The 19,689-nt window shown below is 49.3% G+C and overlaps 1 protein-coding gene across 3 annotated transcripts in view; it reads left to right on the forward strand.

Moving 5' to 3' along the window:
• The first annotated feature begins 1,801 nt into the window (after positions 1-1,801).
• SMARCD3 (SWI/SNF related, matrix associated, actin dependent regulator of chromatin, subfamily d, member 3) overlaps positions 1,802-19,689 on the forward strand; it is a 72,266-nt gene continuing 54,378 nt past the window's right edge. The window contains exons 1-3 of one of the 3 annotated variants that reach the window (XM_039389934.1): positions 1,802-2,912; positions 4,229-4,419; positions 6,597-6,678. In XM_039389934.1, coding sequence (XP_039245868.1) covers positions 6,619-6,678 — 60 coding nt within the window. In that variant the 5' untranslated portion in view covers positions 1,802-2,912; positions 4,229-4,419; positions 6,597-6,618. Of the gene's footprint in view, positions 2,913-4,228; positions 4,420-6,596; positions 6,679-6,937; positions 7,005-19,689 lie in introns of those variants that run through there. The other 2 variants (XM_027730486.2, XM_027730483.2) reach the window with 2 other exon arrangements.

The raw sequence follows: 19,689 nt of genomic DNA on the forward strand, positions 1-19,689 counted from the left end.
CTTGTCACACATTCATCATGAAACATTCTGTACAGCACTGCAGAGCATGTCCAGGTACAAGTGCCAGTTGAGTCTCCTGCCAGGAGTCCTGGCCTGAACCACTATACCAGGTGCTTTTGTGCCCTGCTGTCCCAGGGCTCACCCCTCCCGAGTCCTGTACCTTGGCCAAGACAGTCACCCTCTCATATTCCCATTTCAGGCTCTTTCCTGGATGTTTTGAGCACTTAAGGTACCTTAACTTCTCAGCATGCATGCTGAACCGTTGCTGCTGACAGGTAACAGAAACTCATTTTCCATTTGCAACTGTGTTTTGCTGGTGCAAGTAACTGTAGAAAAAGCTTGAAAATGTGACAGATGAAAAATACAGTGGAAAAGATGAATGTGTGTATTCGTGCCAGAGAGACCTAAATCCACCTTATAATCTTTACAATGTTTTACTTCATCTTTTAGGCTTAAACCCTTTTTGAACATGAGGAGCTGGCAGGCTTGCTTGGCTCCCTGATGGAGCTCAGTCCTTTCACTGCTTCCTTGCAGCTCCTTGGAGCATCATCCCAAAGTATTCACTGTCAGTGCTCATCCTGTCCAAACTGCCCTCCTCATCCTCATGGACCACAGGACTCCCACAGGTCACACTGAGGGTACCTTCACCTTATTCTGTCAAAGTGCATATCATAGAGGTGGTCTGTGTTCGTGAAGCAGTTTTTCTTTTCCCTAGTGGATCGCAGCTCTGGGCTGGTTCTGCCTTTGAAGGATCAGACGTGCCTTTGAGCTATCCTCATCCCATTACGGCCGTGCAGGAATTCTCACCGTGTCCTGGTGAGCCCCGGCTTCGCCGCAGCCGTTGTGAGCCCCGCTTGGTATCAGCCGGCAGGGCTGTCGAGCTCTGCTGCGAGCGGCCGGTGCCAGGCGCGGACAGGGCCGGCACCGGCACCGGTACCGGGCCCGGGCAGGGCTGGCACTGGTACCGGGCACAGGCAGGGCTGGCACCGGTACCGGGCACGGGCAGGGCAGGCACTGGTACCGGGCACAGGCAGGGCTGGCACCGGTACCGGGCCCGGGCAGGGCTGGCACTGGTACCGGGCACAGGCAGGGCTGGCACCGGTACCGGGCCCGGGCCGCGCTGGGCGGGGGCTCTGCGGGCGGGCGCGAGCGCGGCCGGCAGGCGGCGCTGTGGAGCGCGCGGAGGCTGCGGCGGGGCGGGAGCGGCGCGAGCGCGGCGGGGCCGCGGCGGGGCGGGGGCGGCGGTGAGTGCGGGGCGGGGGCGGCGGGGCTGCCGCGGGGACGGGGCTCTGCCGGCGGTGAGGGGCGCTGGGGGGGGGGGTGTGGCGCGGGGCTCTGTGGCGGCGGGGCCTAGCGGTGGTAGGGACTGGGGCGCGTGGCGGCCCCGCAGCCCGTCCGTCCCTCTCTCCAGCTCTCCCGAGGCGGCAGAACCGGGGCGGCCGGCGGCGCTGGAAGGGTGTGGGCGCTGCTCCCGCCCGTCCCCGGGAGGAGCTCCGCGCCGCGCCGCCCCCGCGGGTCTGGGAGCGGGGCAGGGGCCGCGGCCGCACCGCCCTCCCGCCGCAGCGGCGGGGCCGGGGCCGGGCGCTCCCGCAGCGGGACCCTCTCCCCGGCGCGGCGGGCGAGCCGCGCTTTGCAGACGGTCCCTCGCCGGTGTCCGCAGCGCCGCGCAGGCGCCCCGCGCTCGGACGGCCCCGGCGGGAGCGGAGCATGGACGGGACGGTGAGCGCCGCGCGGCCCCGCCGCCCCCGCCCCGGCACCCGCGGGAGCTCTGCCTGCGGGACGGCCCCGCAGGCGGCGGCCCCGGGACCGGCCCGGCGGAGTCAGGGCAGACCCGGCGGTGCCTCCTCCCGCGGAGCCGCAGCTGGAACATCCGACGGCTGCGGCGCCGGTCTCTCCGTTCTTCCCCGCGGACTTGGCTTTGCACGGTGCGGCCCCCGCCGAATGTCCCAGCGCGGGCCTCGCGTCCTCGGCCCAGCCGCGGCTTTGCTGCCTCGCAGGGACTTGGCTGGCTCGGAGGGGCAGAGGGGGGGAGCCCAGTGCGCGTTTACCGCTCCCGAATGCGGGCTGCAGGCCCCCTCGGGAGGGTCTTCTTTAGCAGGGACTGACTTTTCCGCGGGAGACACCATCACTCATCTGGAATTGCCCATCCTGTCCTGACACGATCCTCTGGAGAGGAGGGGTCCTCCTAACAGCCTGTCCCTGGAAACACTGCACACCCAGCGCTTCCCTGTGGCTAACTGACCGCTGTCTCCGATGCTCCAGGAACAACCAGCCTTCACACAGGAGGAGGCAGCTTTTGAGAGAGAGCATTTGTCTCGCTGCCTCTAAGCTGCCCCTCAGTTCTGTCTTCAGAGGGAGATACATGGTCCCAGATGCTCTCAGGACTAACTGATCCATGTCTGTAGGAGACTGGTGCTCTGCATGGCCTTCCAGAAGATCTTCCTGACTTCCCACACATACAAACCATCTCACTGGTGCCAGGAGCTTGCTGCTGGAGATTGCTGCTGGCCTGAACTCTCCTCCGTTTCCTGCATCGCCATGGCCTTTGGAGGGTTCCTGTGTGCAAGTTGCTTCTGGGAAGACTGAGGTAGAATTGAAATGGGGGGCTGAGGAGCAAGCAACGTTATCTACCAAGTTAACATGACCTGGGAGAGTGTTTGTGCAGTATCCTCACCTGCTGCTGTCAGCACTGCCCTTATTGGAGAGACTGGCTTCATCCTACTGCCCATCCAAGGGAGTCCTACAGCTTCTGAAAATACCCAGTTCCTTGGTGTTGTCTCAGGAGCAATCAATGACCTGCTGTTTTCCATGGGAACACCAGCAAAGCCAGCCCGTCTTCCCTTGCTGAATCCCCTGACCCCTCTCTGAGGAGGAAACTTGCGGCCTGGCCTTGCCCCTGAGGCAGGGTGAGGGTGAGATTCCCAACACTCAGCCTTTGCTCTCCTTTTCCTCAGTGCCGCAGTGATGTTCCTTTCTGTACCTTGTGCACTCTCCCTTCTCACTTGCACTGCCTCCACTGCGGTGTTTGCCTTAGCCCCTGCTTGCCTGGGCTCTGTCCTTCCTTGACTTCAGCTCTGTTTTAGCAGAACTCACCATGATCTTCTTTCTGCCCTTGGTTCTTCCCTTGTTCTGACCCCGCTAGACCCAGAACCTTGGTTCTGTCCCTGGTGGAGTTATCTTTGCTTGTGCTGCGCGGCACTGGCCAGGCTGCCACTGTCATGCTCGTACTTCCCTTTCTTGCCTGTCTGTTCTTTGAACAGTTGTGTCTAACTGCATGCCTAGGTATGAGCTTACACCTGGGAACGCTGTGCGTGCTGGTGACACCTGTTCTGCTGTAATGTTGCTTTTCTTCATCAGCTGCAGTACAGAGCTGTCAGGAGCAGCAGGGCTTTGTATGTGCACACGCAGCTGGCTCAGCTCTTCCCAGCTTCTTTTCCTTCTTACTCTGGTTCATCTTCTCTGGGACCTATCATAAGTATGCAGACACTGAAGCTGTCTGAACTATACCCTAAATCTGTGGGATCATTAGTTCTCCCCGTCTGCAACACTCTCACCGTCCTACTGGGGCAGCTGAATCTGGGATATTAAATGCCCAGTGTCTGCAACACTCTCACCGTCCTACTGGGGCAGCTGATGGTGGCTGCTAAAATGCTGCAGTGTTCCGGTAGCCTTTAAGGAGTTGATTTCTTTAAGGATGAAGGCAAGCAGACTTGGTTGATGCTTCTGAACTGGCCTCCCTTCCCAAGGGTGACCAGAGATGTCTGATGGCAGAAACACAACTGAGAACACCTTTGTGAGAAAATACCCTTGCTTCTTGGTTAGGCCAGGCAAATTCCAGGGATCTCCTCCAATCCTATCCACCCTATTGATCTCATCAGTCTTCTCAATATGTTCACAAGTTGTAGGCAAGTGGTGACTTTCTGCATGCTCTTTCCAATCTTCTCAATTTCAGGCTGGCTCTTGTGGGGAAGTTGAACAGCCTACATGGATTGGCCATGTGGAAAAATGGCTGTCCTGGCAGCCTGGATGTGCCCCCGTGTGCAGGGTCTGCAAAGAAGCCCTGAACCACTATGTCAGTTGCATCTCCCCTTTCTTGCTTTTTCCCCCTTTCCCCCCCCCAAGTTGTGCTGCTTTTGAAGTGTCCCATGAATTGATGCTGTTCTAGGAAGTGTTATTTATACTGTCTATTATTTCCCTCTCACCCAGAATGTGCTTTTCTTTTTTTCAGAGTTGGATCCAAATGCATACTCATCCTGCTTGCCTTAGAGCTGATGCTACTTCAGGTCATTGAGAACATCTCCTACTAATTCAGCATGACATAATATCTGGTCTCCTGCCTCATCCACAGGATAAGTTTCTTGCTTCTTCTTGGTCTATACAGATGTGACTCCAGGTGTTCAGCTGTCTTGTCTGGTACAGGTAGGTTTTAGCTCTTTGAAAAGTGACCTGTTGTAGTTGGGAAGGATGTGTCTGTGCTTTGTATCAGGGCTGGAAAATGTTTGCCTTTGGGCTTATGGGAAATGTTACGTTGTGAATAAATCCTGAACTGTCAGCTTGCCTAAAGGACCTAAACTGGTGTTTTGAATAGCCAACTGTGATAGTTTGTGGTAGTTCTGGCAGGAAGATGCCGATCTGGCAAAGTAGACTGGCTCAGAGCACATGACACTGGGGGATGCAGTTGCTAAGAGGAGTAGTAGTAGCAGGAATTCTTTGTGGTAATTCATTACTCCATTTGCCACAAGTAAATGTGATTAGTTCTTGTCAGGTGCTAATTGTTTTGTAGGGTTCCCACGCTTCTCAGAGCAAGTTTAAATTAGCTCTTCCCAGGTGGTAGACTTCTCCAGTATCTGCTGCTGTTGGATGAGCATTGGTCATCTCCATGACAAGGTGCTCAAATCTGCCACTCAGATATTTATTTTCTACCATTAGTTCCATTCTTCACATTGCTTCCACTGGTGAATGTGCACCTGTATCCATCTGTCTGTTTTCCCAGCCGGTACACGGCGTGCCTGTAAGGGACTTTTTTTTTTTCACAGCTGGATTGGTGACTTCTCACATTTCACAGCCTGCACAGGTCACCCCGCTGGTTGTGTAAATTGTCTGGTAGAAGAAATGCATTCTATTTTGGTTTGGAAATAAGTAGCTTGGGTTATAACTATTTTATTTTTCTATTTTAAGACACATTAGGCTTGTTATTGTCACCTGATGTGGCCCTTTCCTCACAGTACTGCACAGCCGGCTGCAGAGTATGCCCAGTGCCCAGTGCTGCTGCCTCTGCCTGCGTGGTTCTGGAGGAGCCAGGGCAAGCCTGGCACAGAGGTACCAGCCCCAGCCTGCCAGTGGGAACTCAGGCTAATTTAAGGACTGTGTGCGCTGAGTCAGACCAAAATTTCCCATCTCAACTCGTATTGGAGGTGTGGAACAGGAATAGGAAAATGAGGCAAATAATAGAATAATTTTTTTCTTGCACATACATTTTAAGTTTTTGCAGTCATCTATGGAATAAACAGTGTTAGAAAATCCCCCGTATTCCTAGATATGCTGGTTAAATGATAAGTTATCCTCATTGGGAAGAGTTGTTCCAGTTTTCTGTGATTATCTTTTTTGTCACAATTCTGTCCTTTTCTGTTCAGCTGGGTGTTCCCTTGGATTCTAAGTTCAGGGAGGATTATAGGACCATTCACTTTGGCACGTCCTTAATGGCAGTGGGTACCTGTAAGCAGCTCCCAGCTGTCCCTGAGGAAGGGTATGCCTTTTTGAAAGACAGTTTGGCAATTCTCCTCATTGAGGTTCCAAATGATTGAAAACTGAGAGCTGCTTGGCAGGAGGAGAGACCAGACAAAAAGGGGGTGACTGCAGATGTTCGGTGAAGAAAACTGGAAGTAAAGACAGTGAGAACAATAACCTGGTAACCAGGAACTGCTCTTGTGATTTTTTTCCCTCGTGTTTGCACTTCTGGATAGTGTTGGGTTCAAGATGAGCACTCAGTGTCAGGCAGTAAATGTGGCAAAAGGCTTCTTCTAGCTGACATCTAAGAAAGTTTCTTTCTTTTCCAGTTCTGACATCCTACTCTTATTTCCTCCTGTTCCTGTCCCTATCACATGCCATGTTCTCTGTGCCCATTAGCTTGTTAAGAATCCACTGATATTAAAGTTAATGCAGAAAATACCTGCTAATGTATATTCCTGCAGAGAGTCCACAATTCTCACTGGAATCAGAAGAGCTTGTGTATTAAAACTCCTTTAGCTTTTTGATGAAGGTAAGATATTAATGGTAACCCTCAGTTCTCTCGATCACTCAGAGCTCTTTCCTCTTCCAGTGCAGTGTTGCCACATCAGTTTCCAAACAAAGTGCTTGGACTAAAACCTGGAATTTGCTGGTCTCCCCTTAAACTCAACAGCATTCCAGGAGGTTATCTTTTCTGGAAAGATGCATCTACAGGAATTGAATGGTTCTTAATTTAAAATGTAAAGGATTAAGAGTTCTGGTGTTACACCCAGGGAGTTATCCAGGTTTTGCATTTATGCAGAAGTGTCGTGAGTGCACTGAAACAAGCAGATATCTACAATTTACATGCCTTTTCTTCTTGCTCACAGGGTTTTCTATAATACTGTCAAAATGCAGACACTGGCTAGTAGGTCCTGTTCAGGGAATATTCCTCAGAAGTCAACAAGTGAGGTGTGTCTGATTTTTGTGAGTTGACAGTCTGTGATGCCCTTGTTTTTGATGTGTGCTGAGTAAATGTGAAAGTAACAGTCATACTGTCGTTCCTGTACCTGGATGTATTTGAGAGCGCTGGCACCTCAGTGCTGGACAAGGGCTCCATGAGTTTTATGTAAAGCTGTTTGGGTCCTCCTTCCATTTTTTTAAAAACTTTATTCATTGGGTTCTATTCATTGGTTCCAGTGTTTGAGAGACAAACTTCTGTCCTTTCCAGTATGGCCTCTGACAGTCCCGTAGGAGCCTCTGTTCTCTGCTCTGTTCTGGAGTCCCCAAATCTCAAGGTAAGGACTGGGGAATGAAGTCTTTCTTGCCCATTGTAGGAGAAGATCAGATCCTAGACCGTCTGAGGAACGTGGACATACACACATCCATGAAAGCTGATGAAACGCATGCCAGGGTCCTGAGGGAACTGGCTGATGGTGAATCCTCTCTCTCCCCAGTAATATTCATCAAAGAACATCCCATGACTGTAGAAGCTGAAGCCCTGGTGTCAACACCAGCCCTGAAGCCGAGTGTTGATCTACGTTGCTCATGGTCGTTTACAGATTAATGGATCTTACAGCTAAAAGAGACTTTTGGATCATGTGACACCCATATTTTACTGAGCACTAATGGATTGCCATATGTGCTTACTGTGACCCTTATACTTCCCACAAAGACAAGCTGCAGTTTGGTTAACTGTTGGAAACTTAAAATTGAATATACTGCTTGTAGACCTTCTATCCATGGAGGGTTTAAGAACTTAGACAAATACTTCTTAAGAATGGCTTTGGCAGGTCAGTACTGACTTGGGGCCCCAGAAGGATCTGAAGCTCTAAAGGCCATGCCAGCCCCTCTGCTTTGGTTCTGTAAATCCTCTGTTTGTGACAGTAAGACTGCCCTGAGGGCCAGGGGTGAAGGTTGGGATGGTGTCACTGACCTGTGAGGAGAGCGAGCCCGCCGTGCTACTGGCTGGCAGGTGCTGTGTGGCAGCTTTTGTGGCAGAGTTTGTTCATGTCATCTCTTGTCCACTGGCTCTTGTTCTGTCTTTCTTTTTCTATCTCATTTTATAGCTTTTTATCATTTGGGATTTTGTGATTGTACCTATATTGAATGTCCTTAAATGCTATCACTGCATTCATATCTCAGCTTTATGTTTAGATCATTAAACATTTTGCATTACTTAAATCTTTCATGGACAGCATTTTTCAGACTTCTGGACTGTACTTGGCACTACTTTATTCAGTGTTCCAACATGGATTTCTCTAGTGATTGAAGTATACAGAGAAACTCATCCTACTGTCCTTGCTTTCTGCTCTTCATAAATCCAAAGGTTCCTTTGGCTGTCTCTGCCACAGTGTGGCACAGAGTGGCACAGTATGAGTTGTTTTCCCACTGTGATCTCCACTTCCTTTTCACGTTTTCCACTTTTCAAGACATGATCTCCCGCTTAGAGGGATGTTTTTCATTCTTTGTTCTCAGGTCGTTCGTTGCCTTTAAACACACTTTGAATGGGTCCATCTTGGTAAGGTGGCTTGATCCAACAGTTCTGCCCTGTGCTCCAGTTCATTAGAAAGGACTTTGTATTCATTTTCATGTGCTGAATGACACTGCTGAGTGTTGTCTGACTCGTTACTAACCCTTCCTGTAACTACATTTGCTGTTTAACTTGGGCTAGAAAATGGGGGACATTATTGATATATCATAGCTTATTTGTAGTCAGAAAAAAACAGTCTAACAATACCCAGTCATCTCTCTAGAATGGTCTTTCAAATCCCTCATGATTAATGAGGGATTCATTAATGAGGGATTCATTATTGATTAGTAAGCTGCCCTTCAGAAGCATCCTGTTAGTTCCCAGTAGAGCCTGGCTTTCGTTCCGTGGGCTTTTTTCTTCACAAAATTTGTCATTGTTCACTTAATACTGAGCATTACAACTCTGGATATTCTCGTATGAATGAAAGTCTTTAGTCCAAGGGTATCCATTTGTGGTTTGTAAGTAATCCTTGTGCCAATTTTGTGCTTGGTAGTCCAGATCTACCTTAGAAAGGAAGCGAACCAGTGTGGACTGCCAAAAACAGTATCCCTGGGTTTCCCTGGGATCCAGGGGTGTACACAGACCAGCTGGGGCTCAAGGCAATGTGGTGGGACATGAGAGACACCTGTTGTCATAACTGTGCTGTGGACTGTACAGTACTTTTAGTCTCCAGCATCCTCTGAAGTAACTGGTGGTGTGTGTCTTGTGGACGTTTGACATATACGGATTTTGCTGAGTGGCTCACAAGGTCAGAAACTTGGATACTCCTTACCTAGTGTCCTGGGTTAAAAAGGGTTTTTCCCTGGAGTTGGAAAGTGGTTAACCCCAGGGCCCCCCTGGTGTTTCTTGGTGTTGACCCAGTCAGCGCCCCTGCAAAATTAAAACATATCACTCCAGACCGGAAAAGAAGGAGGATGACGTAGCTGGAAGAGAGGCAGCCATGGTCTGAGCCACGAGGAGGTAGAGGCCAGCGAGCCCCGCTGGGGGCCAAAGCCCCCAGCCCCCTGGCTGGGGCCTGCAGGAGCTTGGAACAGTGTTAAACTGGGCCAAGTACTGTAGCTAAGAGCTGGAGGAAATTTCCTTGCTGTGAGTGGGCAGCAGAAGATGGAAAAGAGGCGGCAGAGACAGCACCGAATAGAGAACTGTGGCTGAGAGCCAAAAGAGATGGCAAGCAGTGAGATGGCACATAGCCAGGCTGGGAGATGCAGAAATGTACCTGCAAGGAGGGAGAGCTGGCAACAGAGCAGAGAAACTCAGCAGGGACTGTTCTTGGGGTAAGACTGAATTACTTTCCCAAAAACCCTTGGAGACCCCTCTTAAAGGGAAGGAGTGGACTTCCATTTGAAGGGAGTCCTGAAATGCAGCAGCACCGGAGAGAGGAGCTGAGAAGCTCAGAGACGTTCTGAAGCTGGATCACAACGGGCCGGACGGAATGCAGAGGAGGTGGCCTTGCCCCCACTGCTGCTGCCAGGCTGGCAGTTTGAGACAGAACAAAGGGGCTCTGGTAGGACACTTGGGGCAAAGACTGAACTGAGAGCTGCCCTAAATGTACTGACTCAGAAGGAACTTGAATCTCCTGAGGAAGGGACTTTCACGGGATGCCCTGCACTTCGTGATATGACTGTGGTGAAGCAAGTTTTGTCCCTGCTTTGCAGCCCATGGGAGAGAGACCTTCGGTTGGAGCCGAAGGGGTGAGAGGAGTGAGAGAAGACCCCTTGTATTGTAATGAAGAGAGAAATCTTCCAGCTACAACAACTCCAGCTACGACTGCTGCATTGAAGAGGAGAGACACTGCTGCCCTGAAAGTGGAAAGGATCTTTCCTTCTTCCCTTCTGAACTTTTATTGGAGGGAGAGGAGGGACTTGGTCTAATATAAATATTGCTTTACCATAGGAGAGATAGTTAGGATTGTGTATATAATGTGTTATAGTATTCATTTAAGTAATAATTGTAATATAATTCCCTTCCCCCCATACTGAGTCTTGTGTTATGTCTGGAAAACCCTCTCACACTGAAGCAAATTGTGGGAGGGGGGCTTGGACTTGGAAATTGGATTTTTGGGGGTCTCAAACTACGACACCTAGTAACTGCTTTTTACATCTTCAGAGTCTCTTGGCAAGTCCTATGGCAGTTAGTGCCCCAGGCTGACTATTTTGCATCAAAAAGCTTTTGTTGATTTTGAACTTACTGTCCTCTGGTTTTGTTTGTGGTCCTCTAGTTCTTCTGCTACAAGATCATGTGCTCCTTTCTTCTCAGTGATAGTCTTAATTCTGTATGTCCCCCCCTCCTCTGCAATGTAAACAAGCATTCTGCTTCAGTTCCTCTTCCTAAGAGGATTTTTTTGTACGTGGTCTTTCCATATCTGTATGGTTAGTAATTCTGCTTTTAGAGATGTGACCAGCACCAGCTGCAGTGTGATAAAAGTGGGAGAGAACTACTGATGGATACCATGTTCTGTAATGTCTTCTGTCAGGCTCTTCAAAGCTCAGATTTTATATTCTGAGTGAATGCTTCTGTCAAGGCTGCAGCCATTCTCATCTGTTAATATCATTAGCAATGTAAATTGCACATGAAGTTGTAATTAGTGAAGTCCTGTCTTTTCTCCCAAGGCTTGGTGTGTTAGCATGCCAGTGCAGGTAAGGAGTCAGTGTGTCTTCTATAGAGACAAATGGTACCTCATGAGTCTGTTACATTCTTGTTCTATTCTCTGTTGTGCCTCTGTTTTATCAGGATTAGAATTCTTTGTTAGGTCATATAAATATAAGAGTGGGCCTGTCAGCATATTGTACTTCAATGTTTTGAAAATGCTCTTGTGGCTTCTGGCTCTTCAGATTGCACAGTCACATAGGACTCATCTTCCCTCTCCTCTTCTTTCCCTCCTTGAACTGCTCTGTGGAGGTCTGTTCCACGCATCACATCTGGACTCTCTTGGATCTGTGCCTGCTGCACAGCCTGTTGTTCCTGTGCACCTCTGCTTTCAGTCAGAGCTGGCAGCTACACACTTTTGCATCAGTATGGAAATGTCACCTGAGTGCTTGTTGGAGCACTCAGCTTAAGGAAGGGTCAGAAGGCAGAGGAGCAGTGCTGGGCTAGGAAGCAGAGCCTTGAAAAAGGTAGGAAAATACAGAAAAGGATAAGTGATAGAGGTAGGGGTAAGGAGCTCTGGTGAATGACCAGCATTCTGGAAGTGGGCTTGGGGGTTGTTTTGACATCAAATACAGATTAGGAAACAAAAAACAGACAGCAGCAGAGTATGGCAGAAGTGCTGTGGAAAAAAGCTGGACGTGGAGAGAGCTTCTTTATCCAGGACAACTTAACCTCTTTTGCCTGCCTGCCACCTACTCATGCTCCTGTAGGAAAAACAGGTAGGAAAAAGAAATGGTGGGAAGTAGTTTCGGTTTGTTTAGGAAGTGGTTTTTGGCTTCAGGAGTGGTCTGAGGTTCAGCAGCACCAAGTGCCCGGGTGCTGTCCTTGGGTCAACACAACCCCCTCCAGGGGTTGGCTGGGGCAGAGTGGCTGTAAAACTGCCCAGTGGTGCTGGTGACAGCGGCTGGACATGAGCCAGGTGTGCCCAGGTGGGCAGGAAGGCCAATGACACCTGGGCCGTACGAGTCTCAGTGAGGGCACAGACCCAGGGCAGTGCCTGTCCCTGTGCTGGCACTGCTGAGGCACCTCCTCAAATCCTGGGGGCAGTTCTGCGCCCCCCACAAGAAGGACATTGAGGGACTGGAGCGTGTGCAGGGAAGGGAACGGAGCTGGGGAAGAGGCTGGAGCACTGGGAGTGGCTGAGGGAGCTGGGGGGGCTCAGCCTGGAGAAAAGGAGGCTCAGGGGGGACCTTCTGGTTCTGCAACTCCCTGACAGGAGGGGGGAGCCGGGGGGGGGGGTCGGGCTCTGCTCCCAGGGAACAAGGGACAGGACAAGAGGAAACAGCCTGAAGTTGTCAGGAAATATTTCTTTACCAAAAGGGTTGTGAAAACCTGTCACCAGCTGCTCGGGGAAGTGGTGGGATCACCGTTCATGTAGGGATTTAAAAGACATGTAGACATGGTGCTTGGGGACATGGTTTAGTGGTGGCTTTGGCAGTGCTGGGCTTATGTTGGACTTGGTGATCTTGAAGGTCTTTTCCAACCTAAATGATTCTGTAATTCTATTCTGTGATTAGTAACTGGACTGTGTTCCCCTTCACTCTTAGGGTACTATACTCATTCTAGAAATTGAGGGTGGAGAAGGGGCCTCTCTGCTGCCAGAAATGCCAACCCTTCAGGCTCCATTATGGGACATGCTATCCACTGCTCCTTTGGGCCCAGTCTCCAGCTGTCTCTCCTTCCTAACATCAGGTACATGGGAGCAGAGGGCCCCTGTTTCAGTTGATGCTCCCTCCCCAAATTGCAAATCTCGACTGTCAGTGCAGTTTTTTCAGAAAGATGGGAAAAAGGTTGTGAGGGAGGAAAGACTGTGAAAAGGGACGGGGTGGCACCAGCAGTGCAGTGGGCACTGTGTCCTGCGGCCCAGGGAACTACCTTGCTGCTCCTGCGTGGCTGTGGTGCAGATCCCACCTCCACCGAGGTCCCAGGCTGTAGAACCTCTCCCTGGTGAACTGGCCGAGGTGGCCACAGAGCAGCAGTGGGGAACTGCTGGGGCAGCATCCATGCTTACCCCCCAGCTGTGCTGACCTGGCTGTGCTGAGCCTGGCCATGCTGACCCCAGCTCTATGGACCTGCAGTGGCCATGCTGACCCCAGCTCTATGGACCTGCAGTGGCCGTGCTGACCCCAGCTCTATGGACCTGCAGTGGCCATGCTGACCCCAGCTCTATGGACCTGCAGTGGCCATGCTGACCCCAGCTCTATGGACCTGCAGTGGCCATGCTGACCCCAGCTCTATGGACCTGCAGTGGACATGCTGACCCCAGCTCTATGGACCTGCACCATGCTGACCCCAGCTCTATGGACCTGCAGTGGCCGTGCTGACCCCAGCTCTATGGACCTGCAGTGGCCATGCTGACCCCAGCTCTATGGACCTGCAGTGGCCGTGCTGACCCCAGCTCTATGGACCTGCAGTGGCCGTGCTGACCCTGGTCTTGCTGACCCCAGCTCTATGGACCTGCAGTGGCCGTGCTGACCCCAGCTCTATGGACCTGCAGTGGCCGTGCTGACCCCAGCTCTATGGACCTGCAGTGGCCATGCTGACCCCAGCTCTATGGACCTGCAGTGGCTGTGCTGAGCTGCAGTGGCCGTGCTGACCCCAGCTCTATGGACCTGCAGTGGCCGTGCTGACCCTGGTCATGCTGACCCCAGCTCTATGGACCTGCAGTGGCCGTGCTGACCCCAGCTCTATGGACCTGCAGTGGCCGTGCTGACCCTGGTCATGCTGACCCCAGCTCTATGGACCTGCAGTGGCCGTGCTGACCCCAGCTCTATAGACCTGCAGTGGTCTTGCTGACCCTGGCCATGCTGAGCTGTAGTGACTGTGCTGACCCCTGGTGCACAGAGCTGCTCCCACGCTGACAGCAAAGCTCGGGAACACAGCGGGAATCTGCCACGTGCTGCTGTCCGGCACTGCCACCCTGAGGCCTCCAGCGTACAGAGCCCGCCTTTACAGACCTGTTCAAATGGACACTGGCTTTACCAACCAGTTTGTGTGGAAGCACAGGTCTAGACCACAGGAAACCCAAGGAGAGGAAGGAATCAGTTTTACTGCATGTTAGATCAGTGAGAGTGAATTGGAAGAGCTACAGAACAGGAGAAAAGATTTGCAGGCATACAGAGGTGTGTAGGTTGGCAATGTCATTTTAAACGTTGATATCAAAACCAGATATTAGACATAATCTGACGTATTATAGCAAAATGCTTAAAACATTTTCTGAAAAATACGAATGGGAGGATGATTGATGTGTATATCTGGGGGAGGTGATTATGACTGTATAAAACTCCTTATGATCTTAAAGATGCTGAAATGATTTGGGCACAGTGTTCACCAGTCTCTAAAAGCAGTGGCTGTCTCCTTGGCAACAGGAAGGCATGTGTCTGTTCCCATGGCAATGGACCAAGGCTGCTCAGGGAGGCTGTGCAGAGCTCAGCAGCAAAGGCTCACAGCTCTTTGTAGTTCATACCTGGAGCAGAGGCTGTTGGCACATTCAAGTGCTCTGATCCTGCATCTGAAAAGGAGGAGTGAGCTGCAATAATGTGGTACTGTTCCTGCTCCCTATGTAAAACAGATTGTGTTGTTCCATCTGAGGAGTTCCTTCCTGAGTCCCTAATTGCCAGCATTAAAGACTTCTTTGCAGCCCTCCATAAGAAAAGCAGGACTTTTGTTATCCAGAGAGGCATCAGAGAGTGTCTGATACTGATTCTTTCAAAGGAGTGGACAGACAAATCTGAAAAACAGGAAACAAAGTAAATGCAGGGTGTCTGCATCTCAGTAATCCTTTCTGGTGTCTGAAAGGAGAAAAGGAGAACTGTGCAGAGGCACTGACAGGTCTACCTGCACTAGATCCACCACATAAGAACTGCTAATACAGTGAAAAAATTATGTGTAATAGGCACCACTTCTAAACCCCCCCTGATGCTCTTCTAAGGGAGCAAACTTATATTTAGCAGGGACCAGAAGTATGATGCAAGCATGGTTTGATGTTTTTATCTTTTTTAAATAGGAGGCGTGGGATGCAGAAGCACTATGGGAACAGTGATCACTTCAAAGAGATGAACTGGGAAAATTATTTTAGAAGTAGCATTTTGCATGCATTTCTATGCATTTCCTATAGGTATTACTAAGCAGTATTTGTTTTATTTTTTTTTCATCAATGGCCTGCTTTTCATTCCAGTACCTTCTTCCTAGTCCTGCATTAAAGGATAGCAAAATAGAAATATATTATTTACCTTCATTATGCTACTGTTTTGCCCCCTGATACCTACCTGTTAAGGTAAAAAGCATTTTCAGTTGCTGTTCCTGAACTGGCATATATGCTTCCAGGTAAGGGCACTCTAGGTGTTTTGTCTTTGCCTTGTTTCTGCTCCAGTCTCCAGGCTGTGGTTCCTCCCGTGAATCAACTGCATGTTGACTGGGCAAGTTGACTGAATTTCTCTTAATGCTTAAATCTTTCCTGAGAGGAATCATAAAATCATAGAATGGTTGAAGTTAAAAGGGACCTCTGGAAATAGTGTGGTCCAGCCTTCTTCCTCGGAGCTGGATCAGCATGAACAACTTGCTGAGTATCAAGTTCAGTGAACTTTTGAATATCTGCAGGGATGGAATGAAGTTGGTCTCTAGGCCACCTTTTTTAAGTAAAAACCTGTCCAGGCTGGTTTAAACATTCCCTAATCTTGTCTTCCTTCACCTAGGGCAAGTCTTCCTTGCTCCAGACTTTCTTAGTTGTCTCAGAAGCCTGGGATTTTTGATGGCCAATCTTGCCAGTAAAGAAAGAGGCAAAGAAGGCATTCAGTACTTCAACCTTTTCTGTGTTTGTTCTCAGCAAGTCCCCTCCCAAGTAAGCCCACATTCTTCCATGTCTGTCTTTTACTGCTGAGATATTTGTAAAAGCTTTTCTGTCTGCCCTTCCTGTTCCTCACCAGATTCAGCTCCAGGTGGGCTTTTGTTATCCTAATTGCACCCCTGCATGCTTGGACAGTGTATTGGTCCTGAGTCACCTGTCCCTGCTTTGGCCTCTTGTAATGCTTGAGCTCAGTCAGGAGCTCCTTGTTCATGCATGCAGGCCTCCTGCTGCTTTTGGTTATTTTCCTGCCTGTGGGGTGAAACAGTCTTGAATTTGGAGGAGATGATCTTTGAAAATCAACCAGATCTCCTGGAACCCTCTTCTTTCCAAGGCCATAACTCAAAGTCAGATCCCTGAATAGGTCAAAGTCTGCTCTCCAGAAGTCTAGGGCTGCGATCCTGTTTTCTACCCTGCTTCGTCCTCTTGTGTTCTTGAAATGCTCCATCTTGTGGTCCAGCCAAGGCTGCTCTGGACCCTCACATTCCTGACCAGTTCTTGCATGTCCAGCAGGCCACCTGTCCTTGTCTGCTCCTCAGTCATCTCCAGTGTGCCCCAGAAGCCTCAGGGATTGCTCTGTTATCCCCGCAGCAGATACTGGAGTGGCTGAAGTCTCCCATGAGGACCACAGACGAGAGATTGTGAACTTGGGGATTTTTCCTGCTGTCTCACTACTTCACCTGCAGCAGGTGGTCCAGAGCAGACACCCACCACAGCATACGTGTTAGTCTGCCTGCTAACTCTGGCCCTACCTCTGGCCCTGAGCTCTCAGCTGATTCTCTGTCCGTGCCAAGGTGGAGCTCCGTGCGCTCCAGCTGCACTCGGCTGAGGGGCAGCTCCCCCTCCTCGCCCCCAGCCTGCCCTTCCTAGAAAGTCTGTCTTCAGCCATCACAGCACTCCTGTCCTGTGCTGTGATTCTAGTCACCTTGGAATTCAGTGCATGTTCAGGATGGAAAGGGGTCAGAGAGAGCATCAGTGACAGTGTGTGGATGATTGGAAGCTTCCTGTGAGGAGGGAGAGGTGGGCTGTCACTCTGGGAGCAGACACTGTGCTGTTGTAGGAATCAAGAGAACACATCACAGCTTCACCAGTCTGAAGAGAGGGAGTGAGGGCTTTCTGTCCCCCAGCCAGAGGCAAATGACAGAAAGAGCATTTGACTGTTTCCTGCTCTCTCACGTGCTTTGTTGCAGGGAGGATCCTGACCATTTTTATTCTGGGAGACTGCAACAGGATCAGGAGCTGAAATAACTAAGTATTTGAGCTATATGTCATCCATTCTTTACCAGCTGCCAGACAAAACACTCATTCTCTGGGTGTTCTTCAGGGCTTTGTCTTGTTTGAAATGTCAGAGAACTGTGTCCTGCAGGCAGGCAAGAGGGTTCACAGCACTGGTCCTTTGGTAGACAAATGGAGTTGAAGGATAAGGGGAGATCAATGCTAAGCCTTAAAATAAGGCCAGAACAAGAGGTGTAGGTCTGCAACTGATTTTTTATTAAATTAATTCTCATGGGGAATTGTGACTATTGACTCTTTGGACAAGACAAGGCATCCTGGAGTTGAGTGGCATGAGAAGTGTGTGGCAAAGCAGGTGCAGGGCATGGTAAAATCAGCAAATGCATCAGGCAGTGATACAGAATTGGGCCTTTTTACTCCTGTTTTTGGCATTTAGACAGTTTCAGAGCAAATTTTTGCCAGTGGCATTCCAGGTGGATTTAAATCAGAGTGAAAAAAGTATTTGCCAAGTTCAGAAAAGACAGAATTGCAGTGGTGTGATATGCAATGGCAGGAGCTTGAACTGGGGAAAGGAAGGATTGACTCAAATAGAAGGAAGTGGAGAAACTGAAAATTAAAAAAGGAGTGAGTGTTAAGAAAAAATCAGCCAAGAGGAATTGTTGATAAAGATTGGATGCAGTAAGAAAGAATCAGTTACATGATAGACAAAAGAAGTTTTTTCTGAAGAACAGAAATACAAGCTTTTTTTTGTGTTGAATATTTCTTGGGCAAGATTCTGCTCCCTGTATTTCTTATGGTTGGAATAATAGTGATTAACCTTCCATTACAGAAACTTTTCACTAATTTTTTAAGTTTGTTTTGTGCTTGTTTAGATTAGGTGAATACCCTAGTGGAAATTAATGTTCAAGATCTTAACTAAAGGAATTTAAAGAAATATTTTTTTAATTTTCATGGTATCTCAGACTTTTAACTAATAATTTAGAAAGCCTTTCTCTCTATAACCTTAGCAGAGATTTATGTGCTATTAATTGGCATCATATTTATAACTAACACTCAGTGTTGCTGTATCATATGTCCATGTACCAGCTTGGCTGTGGCACTGGAGCACTAGGGAATCTCTTTGAAGAAGGAACCATAGTTATTTCCCAAGAGAGAACAGGGTACTCAAAATCCCCCACAAGTGCATTGTTTCTATGGTTTCAAGTTGCAGGCTGGATGTAAATTGATCAGAAAACAGGTGCCAAGGATGGGGTGCACAGGGTAGGAATTTGGTGGCTATTCCAAACAAGTGTAGCCAGACAGCTGCTGTGCCAAGTCCCTGCCTGTCGGGATGGCTGGTGCTCTCTGTTCCACTGGGCTCCTATTTCCATCTGTTAACTTCATCTGAGAGCTCTAAAGGTCAGAGACTACACTGTTCTTAGTTGTACCTCCTCATACTCTCAGGCATCAGAAGCTACCGAATCCCAAGAATGGGAGGAATTGTGACATGTGGCAGAGGATGTGACATAAGGTGGAACACACCCCCCTTCTCCCTCTGACAGTTCATGGCCACGCACAAACAAGCCCTTCTGCTGTGCAAGTTCTCCACCGTGAACTTTTCTTTTGAAAAGCACCGAATGCCATAATGATTCAACTTATGTTTCTTCTGCCTGTGTTTCTTCTACACGTGTTTTGAAGCTGATTTAACAAGTAACTTGTTCCCCCCCTCATGCGCCCTGTCATTCCGACGTGCTGTTTCCTGGGGTCACACGCAGTGCGTTGCTGTGACCCCACTGCTGAGGGCAGGCTGTTGCTCTGAGCTGGGAGCTGCCAGCCCACTGTGCCTGCGCTCTGGTGAGGGAGACAGCAGACAAAGTGCTGTGCTGTGCTGGAGCCAGGCGGTTCCGCTGCTGCCAAACAGTGTCGCTCAGAAGGAGCCTCAGTCGAAAGCCCAGCTGGAGCCCAAGCGCCGGGATCGTGTCTTGGTGCCACAAACTGCTGTGCTCGTGGTCCTGTGATTTCATCCATGTGTTTATGTATGGGGTGAATGGACTCTGAAAAGATTAGCAAACCATCCTACCTGCTCAACAGACATAGTGCAGTTCTTCCACCTCAGGATTTATCTTCCACCACAAGCTTGAATTTTTCCAGCTTAAATCTCCTGTCTAACACTTTAGGCCCAATTGAGGGGGTTTTTTATCCTCTGTCTTGGCTGGTTGTGAAACTTCTCCAAAATCTTCTTGTGAGGATTTAATCTGCATGTCTTTTACTTCCATCTCTTAGATCTTTGAAGATGGTAAAACAATCTGTGTGTAACAATCAGTTGGAGTCCTTAGTAGCCACTTTCCTTCCACTTGTTTTTATTATTTCTTTATAACCTTTCAGTAATGTTACATACAAATTACATACAAATTATGTTCCTATTAAGAATTTCAGGCATATGATGATGTTTTACTATATTGCCTTTAAGTCACATTTGCCATTTCCCACTGGCTGCAATTTCCAAAGCCATTGATGTTTGCTGTAATCAGGTACCATTTGAGATTGACTTTTTTGGAGTAACCTGTTTGTAATTGTTGCAATTATTCTGCCAAATAAAATAATTTAAAAAGACATTTGGGCTTGTCTGGCAATGCAGGTTTTTTATGATTACTACTATTCCTTGCTCTCAATTCCACCATGCTCTAAGGCCGATGTGGTTGTATTCCCCTGTTAATTGTTCTACCAGTGCAGTTGAAGTGTGAGCTAG

The sequence above is a fragment of the Pipra filicauda genome, unplaced genomic scaffold (assembly GCF_003945595.2).
Source record: "Pipra filicauda isolate LSUMZ 115617 unplaced genomic scaffold, ASM394559v2 scaffold78_size3787270_pilon, whole genome shotgun sequence".
NCBI classification, from domain to species: domain Eukaryota; kingdom Metazoa; phylum Chordata; class Aves; order Passeriformes; family Pipridae; genus Pipra; species Pipra filicauda.